The sequence below is a fragment of the Balaenoptera borealis genome, assembly GCF_965194805.1.
Source record: "Balaenoptera borealis genome assembly, chromosome: 16".
Taxonomy (NCBI): domain Eukaryota; kingdom Metazoa; phylum Chordata; class Mammalia; order Artiodactyla; family Balaenopteridae; genus Balaenoptera; species Balaenoptera borealis.
In genome coordinates, this window is record NC_138872.1 from 74355700 (window position 1) to 74371228 (window position 15529).

The window sequence follows — 15529 nt, forward strand, 5'->3', positions numbered from 1 at the left end:
CTTTACTTGGGATTTGTTGAGCTTCTTGGTTCTGTGGATGTATAGTTTTAATCAAATTTGGACAAATTTTGGCCATCATTTCTTCAAATATTTTTCTGCCACCCCCTCTCTTTCTTCTTTTTGGGGACTCCAATTACATGTATAATAGGCCACTTGAATTTGACCCATAGCTCACAGATGTGCTTTTCATATTTTAAAATTATTTTTTCTGTCCTGCTTTACCTGACTGGATAGTTTCTATTGCTGTCTTCAAGTTTAACTCAGTAATCTTTTCGTCTCTAATGTTGAATCTTCTAGTAATTCTATCCAGCGTATTTTTCCAGCTTAGATGTAGCTTTCATCTCTAGAAGTTCAGTTTAGGTCTTTTTCTAACTTCCATGTCTCTACTTAATTTTCAGAGCTTATGGAATACAATTATAACTGTTTTAATGTCCTTATCTGCTAACATCTGTGTCATTTCTGGGTCAGTTTTGGTTGCTGGATTATTCTCTCCATTACTGGTCATGTTTTCCTATCTTTTTGCATGCTTGCTAATCTTTGATTGGATGCCAGATCTAATTTTATGTTTTGGGGTACTGGATATTTTTGAATTCCTATACACATTCTTGAGCTTTGTTCTGGGATGAAGATAAATTACTTGGAAACAGCTTGAGCCTTTTCATCTTGCTTTTATGATTTGTTGGGTGAGACCAGAGCTGGCTCACTATACAGCTAATTTTTTCCCCCACCATTGAGGCAGAACACTTCTGTGTACTCTGCCCAATGCCTTGGAATCTTGAGGTTTTCTGTCTGACTGGTAGGAACAGGCACAGTTCCCAGCTGGCTGTGAGTACCAGGCATGCCTTTAATCTTTTCAGATGGTTCTTTCCTATTATTGGGTAGTTTTTCTCTCACATATGCACTAAGCAGTACTCATGCAAGTACTTACAGGAATCGTCTGCAGACCCTTGAGTTCAATCTCTGCGTAGCTTTTGTCTCTCCAGTACTCAGTCTTGCAAACTTCAGCCACAGGGGCTCCCCTCTCTACTTCTGTGTCCTCAACTTGGGGAGAATACTGAGCTCTGCTTGTGTTGTCTCTCCCTGCTGCACAGCCTGGAAACTTTCAAGGCAATAAGCTTGGGTAATGGTAGGGCTCAACCTTGTTTGTTTCCCATCTCTCTTGGATCATCATCCTTTGTTGCCTGATGTTTTGTGTCCTGAAAACTGTTGTTTCATGTATTTTGTCCAGTTTTTGGTATTTCAGGTGGGAGAGTAAATCCTCTGTTACTCCATCTTGGTTACAAGCAGAATCCTGCACTGCAATTTTAGTAACTGCGTAGTGTGTATTGTGGTCAGCTACAGGTCTCTCCATCCTATACTGTGCAGTCTTTTCATACCTACCTAAATGCAGAATTTTGTAGAATCCTATGTATCTTGGGAGAGAAAGATATAAAGAACTAATATAATACAGTGTGATTTCTATGATAGTGGTATGAGCAACATATAATGTAGGAGTCCAAAAGAACTAGAATTTTCTCTGGGGATCTTTTAAATGCTTATTCTGTATCTGAGATTAGCTGATCAGTTGGACTCAGTTCCATCTTCAAGTAGATAAGCAGTGCTTTATTTATATGCGAGATGTTTACATAAATGTGGAAGAGGATAGAAGACAAAGCCCTGTAATGTTGCCACTAGAGACTTGTAATCCAAATTGACTTTGTTCCATTAATCATCACCCTATGAATATGGATGTTTACCCAGCCACTGATCCACTTGTGCCATCATCCATTTTCCATTTACCATTTACCTCGTTTATCTGCAAGTCAAGAGTCTTTTTGTGCAAGAGACTCGTGATAATTGTGGCTTATTATTTGAAGCCTCATGAGAAACTTTATTAAATGTTTTCTGAAATCAGGATTTTTCTACTTGTTTGCTTTGCTAGTCTGTTAAAATAAGGAAATGTGATTGCTTTGGTGTGGCTTTTCCGTGCTTTTCGTGTCTTACGTGGCTCAAAATATTTAAATAGGTTGTGGAGCAGTGCTGAGAATTCATGCCAGGTTCCTAGAGTTTGATTTTCCCACTTTTGGGGGCAATATTTATTTTAATCTCCTGTTGCCCATCTGATTCTCTATTTTTGAAGATTATTGATGACAGTTCCCCAGTCGTTCACTGTACTGAAATATACTGTTACTTGTTTTTGCTGTATGGGCCAGTGCATGGTTCATTTTCATAAGTGTTCCTTAGGTCTTTGAAAAACATGTGCATCCTGTAGTTGTTGAGTGCAGCGTTCTCTATGTGTCCTTGATCGAGTTTACTGTGTTGCTTCAGATCTTAGAGCTCTACTGAGTTTTGATCTATGAGATCTGTTATATACTGAGAGATCTTAAAATATCTCCCTGTGATTTTGGATTAGCTTATTGTTTCTTTATGTATTTTGAGTCTGTGTTATTAGATGCATACATGTTTTAAATTCTATTATCATCCTGGTGAATTAAACCTTAGTGGCATTGGATTGTTGTCTATCATTATTTAAACAAAGAAAAATGATCTTGCTACAGTTTTATAATCACTTTTCGATATGAGGCTTTGAATCAGTTCAACTTTGTGTTCCCTGTTTTTTCATTCAGGTTATCAGTTGATTGGGAGCCACTCTGGGGTGAAGCTTTGCAGGTGGACAAAGGTATTTGTTTTTATTCAAATATTATTTCTGTTTTATGCAACTTTTATATGGCTATTATATGCAATGAATTTTACCATTTAAAAGGTATAATTTACATTTAATAAAATATAATGATTTTGAGTGAATTAGTTAAATGAGTTCAGCTTTTTTTTTTTTTTTAACCTTTTGGCCACGACGCATGGCATGTGGGATCTTAGTTCCCCGACCAGGGATCAAACCCGTGGCCCTTGCATTGGAAGCGTGGAGTCTTAACCACTGGACCGCCAGGGAAGTCCAAGTTCAGCGTATTTTGATGGATGTAAAAACCCTTATCCACCCCCTGAATTAAGCTATAGACTACTTTCCTCACCCTGATAAGTTCACTTATGCCCATTTCTGGTCACTGCCGCCTCCTCCACAGCCAGGCAACAGTTGTTCCCGTTGCTATCACTGTAGTTTAGCTTTGCCTGTTGTAGAGTTTCACGTGAATAGGATCATATAACGTGTAGCTTTTTGCAAGTGGCTTCTTAAACTCAACATAAGGTTTCAGAGATTTATCCACATGTAATGTGTATCAGTAGTTCATTCCTTTTTATTGGTGAGTACTATTCAGTAGTATGAACATACCACAGTTTTTAATCTGTTGATAGTTATTTGAGTTGTTCTCAGTTTTTGGCTATTATGAATAAAACGGCTATGAATGTGTTTATACAATGGTTTTTTTGGTGAACATATGTTTCGATTTCATTTGGGTACATACCTAGGAGTGGAATTGTTAAGTCATAGGGCAGGTATATATTTAACTTTATAAGAAACTCCCAGTCTGTTTTCAGTGTGGTCGTACTATTTTATACTTGCATCAGCAATTTATGAAAGTTGCTACATATTCTCATCATCATCTGGGATTACACATCTTTTTCCTGATGAGTGTGAAGTGGTACCATTTTGGTTTTAATTTACATTTTGCTGATGATGAGGAGGAGCACCTTTTCATGTGCATATTGGCCTTTCATAGTTGTGAAGTGTTTGTTCAAATATTTTACCCAAGTTGAGTTGTCTGACTTTGTATTATTGACTTGTAGGAGTTCTCTATATATTGTGGATATGAGTGTTTTGCCTGATGTGCAGTATGATTATTTTCTCCTAGTCTGTGGCTTCCTTTTTCATTTTCCTAATGGTATCTTTTGAAGTTGTTTTTTTTTTTTTAATTAATTAATTAACTAACTTATTTATTTTTGGCTGTGTTGGGTCTTCATTGCTACGTGTGGGCTTTCTGTAGTGGCAGTGAGCAGGGGCTACTCTTTGTTGCGGTGCACAGGCTTCTCATTGCAGTGGTCTCTCTTGTTGCGGAGCATGGGCTCTAGGCACGTGGGCTTTAGTAGTTGTGGCATGTGGGCTCATTAGTTGTGGCTAATAGGCTCTGGAGTGCAGGCTCAGTAGTTGTGGCACATGGGCTTCGTTGCTCTGCGGCATGTGGGATCTTCCTGGACCAAGGCTTAAACCCATGTCCCCTGCATTGGCAGGTGGATTCTTAACCACTGTGCCACTAGGGAAGTCCCTCTTTTGAAGTTTTTAATTTGAATAAAGTCCAATTTATCATTTTTTCTTTTATGGTTAGTACTTTTTGTATTTTAAGAAATCTTTGTCAGGTTTAAGGTCGCAAAGATAGTCTGTGTTTTCTTCTGGAAGCTTCATATATAGTTTTAACTTTTATGTTTGGGTCTGTGAATTAATTTTTATGAATGGTATAAGGTAAAGGTCAAGATTGTTCCTTCCTACCACCTTCCCCCTATATGGATATTCAGGTGTTTTAGCATCATTTGTTGAAAAATATTTTCCTTCTACCATTGAATTACTTTTAGGACTTTGTAGAAAATTCAGTCAACTATATGGGTAGGCCTGTGTCTGGACTGCTCTTATACTGTTGCATTGGTGTGTTTGTCTATCGTGAAGCCAGTACCACATTGTCTTGATTACTCTGGCTTTGTAATAAGTCTGAAATCATGCAGTATAAGTTCTCTGTTCTTGTTTTTTTAATTTTCAAGATTGTTTCCCCTCTTTGGGGCCTTTTGCATTTCCATATACATTTTAGGATCAGCCTGTGAATTTCTGTTGTTTGTATTTGTTCTGTTTTCTTAGATTCTATATTTGTCTATTTGTTATCTCTTCACCACAGGGTCAATTACATGAACTATAATTTCTTATTTTCTGCATTCTTGATGCTCTGCAGTTTTACAGAGACTGCCCCTCCCCGGGGCTAATTCCTAAAGATTAACAGCAGTTTACCTTGAGCATGCCTTTCATATGTAATTCTGAATCTGTAGCTTTCAGCTACCTCCTTATCTAACTCTCTCACATACCAAGCCAATATTTTCCCTGTCCTAAATCATCCCAGGCCCAGCTATCAGAAAACTAGAGATAGCCTTGTAGAGCAAAGCCCACTGGAATAATTCATACTAGCCAATCCTGCATTGTTTACTTTGCTCTGCCTTTCCTTTCCTGAGGAAGCTCCAGTAAAGGCTCTGGCCCAGGCTTCCCCCTCACTCCTCTGTCTCCTGAACAAACCCTGTGTGGTGTGGTGTGCACCCTTCTCTTGGGATATGTAAGTAATATATTCCTTCAATAGCGTTGGCCTATGTTGGCACTCAGTCACCTCCATAAATTAAAATCCTATGGGCACAAATAAGATAGCATTAAAAATTATTTTATTTTATTTTTTAATGAAAATACAGTGACAATATTATGTTAGTTTCAGATATATGACATAAGTTGACAATTGCATACGTTATGAAAGGATCACCACAATAAGTCTAGTAACCATCTGTCCCCCTACAAAGTTATTACAATATTGTTGACCATATTCCTTCTGTTGTATATTATATCCCTGTGATGTATTTATTATATAACTGGAGCTTTGAACCTCTTAATTCCCTTCACCTGGTTTGTCCATCCTCTCTCCTCTCCCTTCTGGCAATGACCCATTCTCTGTATCTGAGTCTGTTTTCATTTTGTTTTGTTTGTTTGTTTTGTTTTATAGATTCCGCATATGAGTGAGATCATGTGGTATTTGTCTTTCTCTCTCTGACTTATTTTACTTACCATGGTACCCTCAAGGTCCGTCCGTGTTGTTGCAAATGTCAAGATTTCATTCTTTTTTATGATTGAGTAATATTCCATTGTGTGTACACACGCACACACCACAGTTTCTTTATCCATTCCTCTATCAATGGACACTAAGGTTGCTTCCATATCTTGGCTTTGTAAATAATGCTCCATTGAACATCGGGGTGCATATATCTTTTCCACCTACTGTTTTTGTTTTCTTTGGGTAAATATCCAGCAGTGAAATTGCTGGATCATATAGCAGTTCCATTTTTATTTTTTTGAGGAACTTCCATACTGTTCTCCATAGTGGCTGCACCAGTTTACAATCACACCAGCAGTGCATGAGGGTTCCTTTTTCTCCGCATCCTCACCATCACTTATTATTTGTTGTCTTTTTGATGATAGTGATTCTGAAAGATGTGAGGTAGTATCTCATTGTGGTTTTGATTTGCATGTCACTGATGATTAGTGTTGTTAATCATCTTTTCATGTGCCTATTGGCCATCTGCAGTTCCTCTTTGGAAAAATGTCTATTCAGGCCCCCTGCCCATTCTTTATTTTTTAATTTTTATTATTTTTTTTGGCTGCACTGGGTCTTCGTTGCTGCTCGCGGGCTTTCTCTAGATGTGGCAAGCGGGGGCTACTCTCTGTTGCAGTGCGCAGGCTTCTCCTTGTGGTGGCTTCTCTTGTTGCAGAGCACAGGCTCTAGGCGCAAGGGCTTCAGTAGTTGTGGTTTGCGGGCTCTAGGGTGCCGGGTCAGTAGTTGTGGTGCATGGGCTCAGTTACTCAGCAGCATGTGGGATCTTCCCGATCCAGGGATCAAACCAATGTCCCCTGCATTGGCAGGTGGACTCTTAACCACTGCGCCACCAGGGAAGCCCCCCTGCCCATTCTTTAATGAGGTTGGTTGTTTGTTGTTGCTATTAAGTTTTATGTGTTTTTACGTATTTTGGATATTAACCCCTTATTGGATATATTGTTTGCAAATATCTTCTCCCATTTAGTAGGCTGCTTTTTTTGTTGTTGATAGCTTCCTTCACTGTGCAAAAGATTTTTAGTTTGATATAGTCCCATTTGTTTATTTTTGCTTTTGTTTCCCTTGTCTTAGGAGACAGATCCAAAAAATATTGCTAAGATTGATGTTAAAGAGCGTGCCACCTATGTTTTCTTCTAGGAGTTTTATGGTTTCAGACCTTACATTTAAGTCTTTGATCCATTTTGAGTTTATTTTTGTATATGGTGAGAGAAAATAGTTCATTTTGATTCTTTTGCATGTAGCTGTCCAGTAATCCCAACATCGTTTACCGAAGAGGCTGTCTTTTTCCCATTGTGTATTCTTGCCTCCTTTGTCGTAGATTAGTTGACCGTGTAAGTGCAGGTTTATTTCTGGGTTCTCTATTCTGTTCCTTTGATCTATGTGGGTGGATTGGAAACAGAACTGGTAGTAAGAGTGGTTGAGGGAAGTGAGGTGGACCTCTGGTGACACTTTCAGAGTAAGATTTAAAGATGACAGGCAACCCCAAAATAAACAAGTTCAATTTCAAATAACTATTGCAAGATAGATTTCTCATCATTGTGCTATAAAAATTAATACATAAAATGACCACACTAACTTTTTAAACAACTTTGATTAGTGAGAATCCTGCATTCCATATGTCTGTTAACTTAATATTTGGTTCCAAGTCTACCAAAAGCATCTCAAATCGCTTCTGTAATGTATTTATAGGTGACACCTACGAATATAACATGGGATACAGGTATTGTGTTGGTGACTTAAATACTAGAAACAGCATTGTTCTCTGTGACATGGTTTTTCAAAATGCTGAAATTTCTTATAAGAGCTTTGCATCAAAGAAAGTGTTTTCTTTCCTCATTTTACATAATAGCTGCATTCCTGGAAAATTCAGTGTATAGTAAGACATGCAGAAAATACTTCATTGGTAAAATGAAGCTGGGATCTAAGCTTGGATGATTATAATAGGTTTTTCACAAGTATGGAGGTCTGGTGAGTCATTTGAAAGGAAGTGGATTAAAGGACACTTTTTGTGTGTGTGTTTGTGTGTGTGTGTGTGTGACTATCTTAAGCATTGCAGGAGATGTGAAACACTTGACCCCTCCCTTACTTTTTGCCACTAGGGCCTCCCAACCATTTTGATAACAAAAGTATTTCCACAAATTTCCAAAATACCCCCCGGGGTAGTGTTGGCCCCATTGAGAACCTCTGCCCCAATCCATTTTCATTGCCACCCTTGAAGTTCAGGTTGTCCTCCTGAACATTGCAGCTAGCTTTTTTCCCTCTACTTCTGGCTTCCAGTGAATGCGCCCCGCCCCCCCTGCTCAGTTTATCAGACATTAACCAGGTTAATCTCAAGTTCGGTTCTCATTTAGCCATTCTGTTTTCAGAGCCTATGGTGGCTCTTCATTACATCTTACTCAGTATATCAATTTGGATGTGTAATAGGCATCTTGAACTTAATGTGTCAGAAACGGAATTCCTGATTCCTCTCCTAAATCTGTTCCCCTCAGTCTTCACTCCAGCAGTTTATGGCAATGCTACCTTTCAGTTGCTCAGGCCAAAAACCTGGGAGTCATTTATACTCTTCTGTTTTTTTTTTTTAATTAATTAATTAATTAATTAATTTATTGTCTGCATTGGGTCTTCGTTGCTGTGGTGGGCTTTCTCTAGTTGCGGCAAGCGGGGGCTACTCTTCGTTGCGGTGCGTGGGCTTCTCATTGCGGTGGCTTCTCTTGTTGCAGAGCACGGGCTCTAGGCACACGGGCTTTAGTAGTTGCAGCATGTGGGCTCAGTAGTTGTGGCTCGCGGGCTTCAGAGCACAGGCTCAGTAGTTGTGGCACATGGGCTTAGTTGCTCCACGGCATGTGGGATCTTCCTGGACTAGGGCTCGAACCCGTGTCCCCTGCATTGGCAGGCAGATTCTTAGCCACTGCACCACCAGGGAAGTCCCTGTTTGTTTGTTTTTTTACCCTCCCACATCTGTTCTGTGAGCAAATCTTTCAAAATATATCCAGAATGCAACTACTTGCTTTTCACCCCTTGTACTCTTATACCTCAGTCCAAGTCACTGTCATATATTCCTTTTATTATTTAAGTGATCTCCTGCCTGCTTTTCCTGGTTCCATTCTTGTCATCTCCACTGTCTGTTCCCTACACAGCAGCCAGATGTCTCACTCTTTCACTCAGAACCTCCAGGGGTTCCCATCTTACTCAGTCTGGTCTGCCATGCTTCGGTCCAGCCTTACTAGCCTTCTTGCTGCTCCCTGACCTGAATACACTGAACTCAGACTCCTCTCTGGCTTTCTGGTCTCTGTCTGCTCACTTAGATCTCTGCTCAGTGAGCCTCTATCAGAGAGGCTCTCCCTTGACCGCCTGACGTAAAATAACAACCTTCCCTCCTATCCCCTTACACTGCTTGGAATTTCTCCATAGCAATTATTACCACTTAATAGATTATATCTTGTTTATTATCTGTCTCCTCCCTTCCCTTTTCAGGTCCTCCCCAACCTAAGAGTCTTTGTTTTTCTTTCCAATACCAAAAACAGAGCCTGGCATGTAGTAAACGTTTGTCAGATGAATTATGTAAAGCCCTGAACCCGAGAAAGACCCTACTTAGTGTAGTTCTGATCTACTTGTTCAGCTTTATTGTCTGTTTTAACCTTCATACATCATGTGCTGCTTCTCTTCCCCGCTCTGATCTCCACCTGACTGAATCCTACCCATCTGTACCAGTCAGGGAAACAGAAACCATCCTGGGTATTTTAGCAAGAACAGATTTAATAAAGTAAATTAACTGAATGCTTACAAAGCCACTGAAAGGCCTGGGGTAGTGAAGGTCAGAGAGAACTGCTTCTTGCTTTGAGAAAGTCGAAAAGTGCTGGACTCACAGGACACCACTGGAAGTGACCTGAGACGCTGGCAACATTAAAGCAAATGTTTCCCAGGAGCTTGCTTGGAAGCTGCTGCAGACTCAGTGTTTGTTGTATGCCCTTGTGTCTGCCAGCTGCTGCCAGGGAGGAATAATGGTTTCTCCTTTCCTGCCATCTAAATCTTGCATAAATGCCTCTTCTTGGTGGAGTCTAAATCAGAACCCCTTGGGCAAGGGAATCTGAGAAATACGGTGTTAGGGTTCCTTAACCCCTGCTTAGAAGCGCAGGCACAGGACTCAGTATTAACAGCATGGTCTACCTCTTTGGATACTCAGCATCTGTACCCACCCTTCTACCTGTATTTATGTTTTCAATCCATAGTATAAATAAAACATTTGCTTCTGCCTAACCTGTTGCAACTATTATTCATGCAAGGAAGGATGTATTCACCCTCTCCTTTCACTCTCTTTTGAGATCCTCTAACCTAAGGATGACATTATAATGTTAACCACCACTGACCCATCTTATATAAAACAGTTGGAGGGGAGGAGAAACAATTATATATATCCAAACAAGGAAGATAATATGTATATTTATAACTCTGCTCATATTCACACTTGGTCACCTGGTTATGGTTGGTATTTATACCTTCCGTCTTCCACGGGGCAGGCCATGTTCCTCTGTGCTCTATCAGTAATGCTTCCTTACCAGGTGTGTGATTGTCAATGAAGAGTTTGAGCCGGTAGTGGCCCCTTCTGCAAGCTTTTCTTAAGTTCTACTACTGTAAATGAGAATACTAAAGAGATGTCCCAGAGATCCCCTTGGTTCTTGACAAAATTTGTTTCTATGGCATGAGGCGCTCAAAGGAGCCAGGGGCTAGTGTTAACTGTGGAGGGTCTGCTCTTTCAGCCTACAAGCCAACAAGTCACCTGGCAGAGTTTCATAGATGTTGGTGGAGGACCCAGGACTCCTGGGTCAAAGACAAAGCACAGCAGGCAGGTTTAGATTCATGTCCAGTTGGGGAGACAGATTTCTGCTGCTTCCTGCTCCTTTGTCTTTCCTCAATCCTCCTCCTGTTTGTACTTTTTTAACAGTTTAACCAGTTTAGAATTTATTTTGCTCTGTTATATGAAATAAATATTTAAATCAAGGGTTAGCAAACCTTTTCTTAAAGGGCCAGATAGTGACTTTTTAAGGTTTGTGGGTCATACGATCTTGTTGCAACTTTTCACCTCTGCCATTGTAGCCCCAGAGCAGCCATAGATGTAAGTAAACAAATATGGGTGACAGTATTCCAGCAGAACTTTACTTATAGCAAAGAGGCAATAGCCTGGCTTTGGCCCATGGGCTGCAGTTTATTGACCTCTGCATTGAACTCTCCATCCCCTGTCAAAAATGGAAGAGTCTGAAATTTTACCCTAGTTGCAGGCTAGCAAGTTAGCCTGCCACAGGTTCATGGATGCTGGCAGAAGGCAAGTACAGTTTATTACTCATAATAATAACAGTAGCCAGAATATTATCATTTGCTCTGGTTCATGAGCCCCGGTTCCCATAAAGCAGCACTAGGAAGGCCAGGTGTAACATCTGCACATACGTTGTAGGAGAGGAGCCCCAGACTTAGGGAACATCAGTCTTTTATAATTGGCAGTAATCCTGCCTGACCTTTGCCCTAGAGGGACACATCTTCATTATACTGAACAGTAAACACACCCATCATTTGCCCCAGAGGGAGACACTGTATCTTCCAAGACTATTCACTATGTAAAACTTTTTGAAAAGGTGATCTAGAATAAGGGCAGTCAGGGCCTCTGCTTGCAGGACATTCAGAGAAAGACCCATGGAGCATTGTCTCCCCGCACCCCACCTCCATCCCCACCAGGTTGATGTACACAGAGCTTATCGAGCCGTGGTATCTTGCATTCATTCAGTGTGGATCTACTGGGCTACAGTTGTACTTTCGAGGTTGTATTGCTCTCATTTGCCTTGAGGATAAGAATTCATGAATTAATGAATCTGAGGTTACTTATGATCTTTTTCTCCTAGGTTCATAACATGAAAACTTGGTTCTAAGCATGTATTGCTCTCATGTGTTTTCTTTTTGCACCCTGCTTATCTACTAATTTTTAGATATGGGAGCACTTCCTTTCAAAATATAATGTCTAAAGACTTCCAGTCTGGGCAAGATGGCATAAACCTTTTTCTCCTTGCTCCTTCCTGCTGTGCACAACTCTAAACCCTGGAAAACACAAGAGGCAACCAAACAAGAACTCTGGAATGGGGTAAGAGGAAGGCTGACTGGTTTGGGACCCCAGCACTGGAAGAACAACAGAGCAGCAGGATATCTTACATCCCTCCACCTAAAGAAGAAGGCCCAGACCCTGTGTTTACTGAGCCTTAATCTAGCAACCGAAGGCCACTCAGTTAGGCTTGTTCCTCCCTAGTATGGACTGGGAGTCCCTCTGACATATTCAAGGGAGCCCGGAACCACTGGCAAAGGGGATCGGTTGGGAGCCCCACCAACAATAAGCAGCTGGGACAAGTGCTCTCCTTCCCTGCTGGACCGTAAATTCCCCTCCCCTGCTAAGAGATGCCAGGCGGTCAAGTACAAGTGGAAAGAGAGAGACTCCTCCTTACCACCTTACTCCTGCAACAGTCGACCTGGCCTGTGAAATATTCTCCATGCCTGCTGGGCCCAAGACTCCCTTCCCCCTCTGAGAGATGCCATGGTGGCTGCGTGGCACTGGCAAGAGGGACCCCACCACAAGAAGTGGCTCATCTGGGGAAGCCAAGCCTCTTTGTTCGTGTGTCCTGAGACTTCCCTCTCCCACTCAGAGTTACTGGGGCTGCCCAGGGCCATTGGCCAGAGGGACTCTGCCACACAAGCAGCCTGCTCTGGGAAGCCTGCTGGCCTGAGACTCGCCTCCTCCATTGAGAGACCTCTAGTGGGTCACCCTGGAGAAACCTCTTTCACCCACTCTGATGCTACCAGCAGAGATCAGTGGGAGCCCAAGCAAAATTTCAATGCAAAGCCTCTGAAAATTAAACTGCCGTTGGAGCCACAGCATACAAAAATAGTCCAGGACCTACAGGCTCAACCTAAACAAAGTGCCTGCTGCTAAAATGAAAGAATGAAATAGGATCTAGAGCCTCCTAACATAGTAGACAAAATGTCTAGGATGCAGTAAAAAAAAAAAATCGCCTGTCATTCCAAGAACCATGAAAATCACAACTTGAGCAAAAAAAGATAATGAACTGACACCAACACCAGATGAATCAGATGGTGGAATCATCTGACAAGGATTTTAAAGCAGCTGTCGTAAAAATGCTTCAGCAATCAGTTACAAAGTCTCTTGAAACAAATGAAAGAATAAAAAATCTCAGCAAAGAAATAGAAGTTATAAAAGGAACCAAGCAGGAATTATAAAATTGAAAAAATACAGTAACAGAAATAAAAACTCACTGAATGGGCACAGTAATAGAGTGGAGATGACAGAGGATAGAGTCAGGGACCTTACCAAATAACAGAATGATCTGTGACCAGGACAAGTCAATAGAATTTACCCAATCTGAACAGCAGAGAGAGCAAACTCCAAACAGGATGGAACCAAGGACATCCACATGGAGATACCCTAAAATTAATGATCTGAAAACTAAAGAAGAAAAAAGTCTTGAAAGATGCTAGAGATAAACAATGTACTAACATCAATTTGACGTCAGATTTCTCATCTGAAATCGTGGAGGCCAGAGGGAAGCAGCACATGGTTTTCAAGTGTTGAAAGAAAATAACTGTCAATCATGATTTCTGTGACTGGCAAAACGATCCTTCAAGAATGAAGATTAAATAAAGACATTATCAGGTGAAAGAAAACTGAAAGAATCTGTTTCTAGCAAATCTTCTCTTAAAGACCAGCTAAAGGGAGCTCTTCAACCTAATGAAGTGATAAAAGATTCTTAGAGCACCAGAAAGGAAGGCAGAATGATGGAAAGAGCAGAAATATGGGTACATACAGTAGATGATCATTTTCCTTATAACTTTTATAAATCATATTTGATGATTGAAACGAAAATTATAACACCATGTGATACTCAAGACAATAATATTTAATTTAAAAGAGGGAAAATTAAAGGGATCTGAATGGAAGGGATGTTTCCACACTTCACTTGAAGGTGGTAAAATGTTTTTACTAGTAGACTGTGATAGGTCTACTAGTATGTATATTTTTATACCCAGAACAACCACTACAAAAACTATACAAAGAGATACACTGAAAAACAAAAAAAAATTAAGATGGAATCCTAAAAATGTTTAAGTAACCTGTAGGAAATCAAGAAAAGACTAACAGGAATGAGAATCAGAGGGAATAAGCAGGAAGAAAATAATAAAATAGTAGACTATTTGAGGGCTAATTCATAAATAATTACTTCAGTTGTAAATATTCTACATATATCCATCAAATGATAGAGATTGGCAGAGTGGTTTTAAAAAATGACCCAAATATAAGATGTTTACAGGAAACTCACTTCAAATTCAGTGACACAGGTAGGTTGAGTAAAATGGTAGAAAAATCTATACCATGCCAACAGTAATCCAAAAAGCAGGATTGCCTATATTAATACCAGATTAAGTAGACTTCAGAGCAAAGAAAATTACTAGAGACAGAGTGACGTTTTGTAGTGATAAAAAGATCAATCTGCATTATATGAATATGTACCAAACATCAGAGGCTCAAAATAAATCAAGCAAAAGCTGACATAGTTGAATGGAGAAATTAAAAAAAAAAACAAAAGAAACCAAACCCACAGTTATAGTTGGTCACTTTGAAATCGCCTCTCAGCAACTGCTAGAACTACTAGACTGAAAATCACAAGGCTGTAGAAAATCTCAATAGTAGAGTTAACCAGTAGGATCTAGTTGACATATAGAGAACATACCACCCAGCAACAGCAGAATATGCATTTCTTCCAAGTGCCGATGGAACATTCACCAAGATAGACCATGTCTTAGGCCATAGAACAAACCTCAGCAGATTTATAAGTATTAAAATCATACAGAGTGCATTCTCTGACCATAGTGGAATCAAACTAGAAATCAATAATAGAAACAAAAGGAAAATCTCTAAATATGTGGAAATTAAACACACATTTCTGAATAAGCCTTGGGTCAAAGAGGAAGTCTCAAAGGAAATGAAAAAATACATAGAACTGAATGATAGTAAAAAAAAAAAAATTATATCGATATATAGGATGCAGCTTAAGCAGTGCTCAGAGAGAAATTTCCAGCAATGCATACTTATATTAGAAATGAGGAAAGATCTCAAATCAGAAACCAATGAAAATCTAAGTAAATGTAAATAAAAATCTAAATGTAAATCGAAATAAGTGTTCATGGATTGAAAGACTCAATATTGTAAAACATCAGTTTTGCCCGAATTGATCTGTGGGTTTAATGCAATTCCTATTAAAATCCCAGGAAGGTTTTTGTAGAAATAGACAACTTACTATAAAATTTAAAAGGAAAGGCACAGGAATGTAAAATAGCTTAAACAGTACTGAGGAAGAATAAAAGGGGAGGAACCATATATCCAGATATTACAGCTTACTGTATTGCTACAGTAATCAAGATGGTATGGTGTTGGTGGAGGGACGGACACATAGATCAATGGGACAGAATGGAGATCTCAGAAACAAACCCACAAATATGCTTAATTGATTTTTTACAAAGGTTTGAAAGCAATTCCTTGGAGGAAGGATAACCTTTCCAACAAATGGTGTTGGGGAAATTAGACATCCATAGGCAAAAAACCAAAAAAACCCACCACCACCAAACCACATACACCAAAAGTACACACACTGACACATGCACACACACAAACATACACACATTTTGAGTTAAAAATTAAC

General features: G+C 39.8%; 1 protein-coding gene across 4 annotated transcripts in view; it reads left to right on the forward strand.

Moving 5' to 3' along the window:
• The window catches only part of LOC309612626 (S-adenosyl-L-methionine-dependent tRNA 4-demethylwyosine synthase TYW1), a 214294-nt gene that overhangs the window by 40312 nt on the left and 158453 nt on the right, over positions 1-15529 (forward strand). For all 4 annotated transcript variants that reach the window (XM_082358575.1, XM_082358572.1, XM_082358574.1 and 1 more), the window contains exon 9: positions 2607-2659. In XM_082358575.1, coding sequence (XP_082214701.1) covers positions 2607-2659 — 53 coding nt within the window. The remainder of the gene's footprint in view (positions 1-2606; positions 2660-15529) is intronic.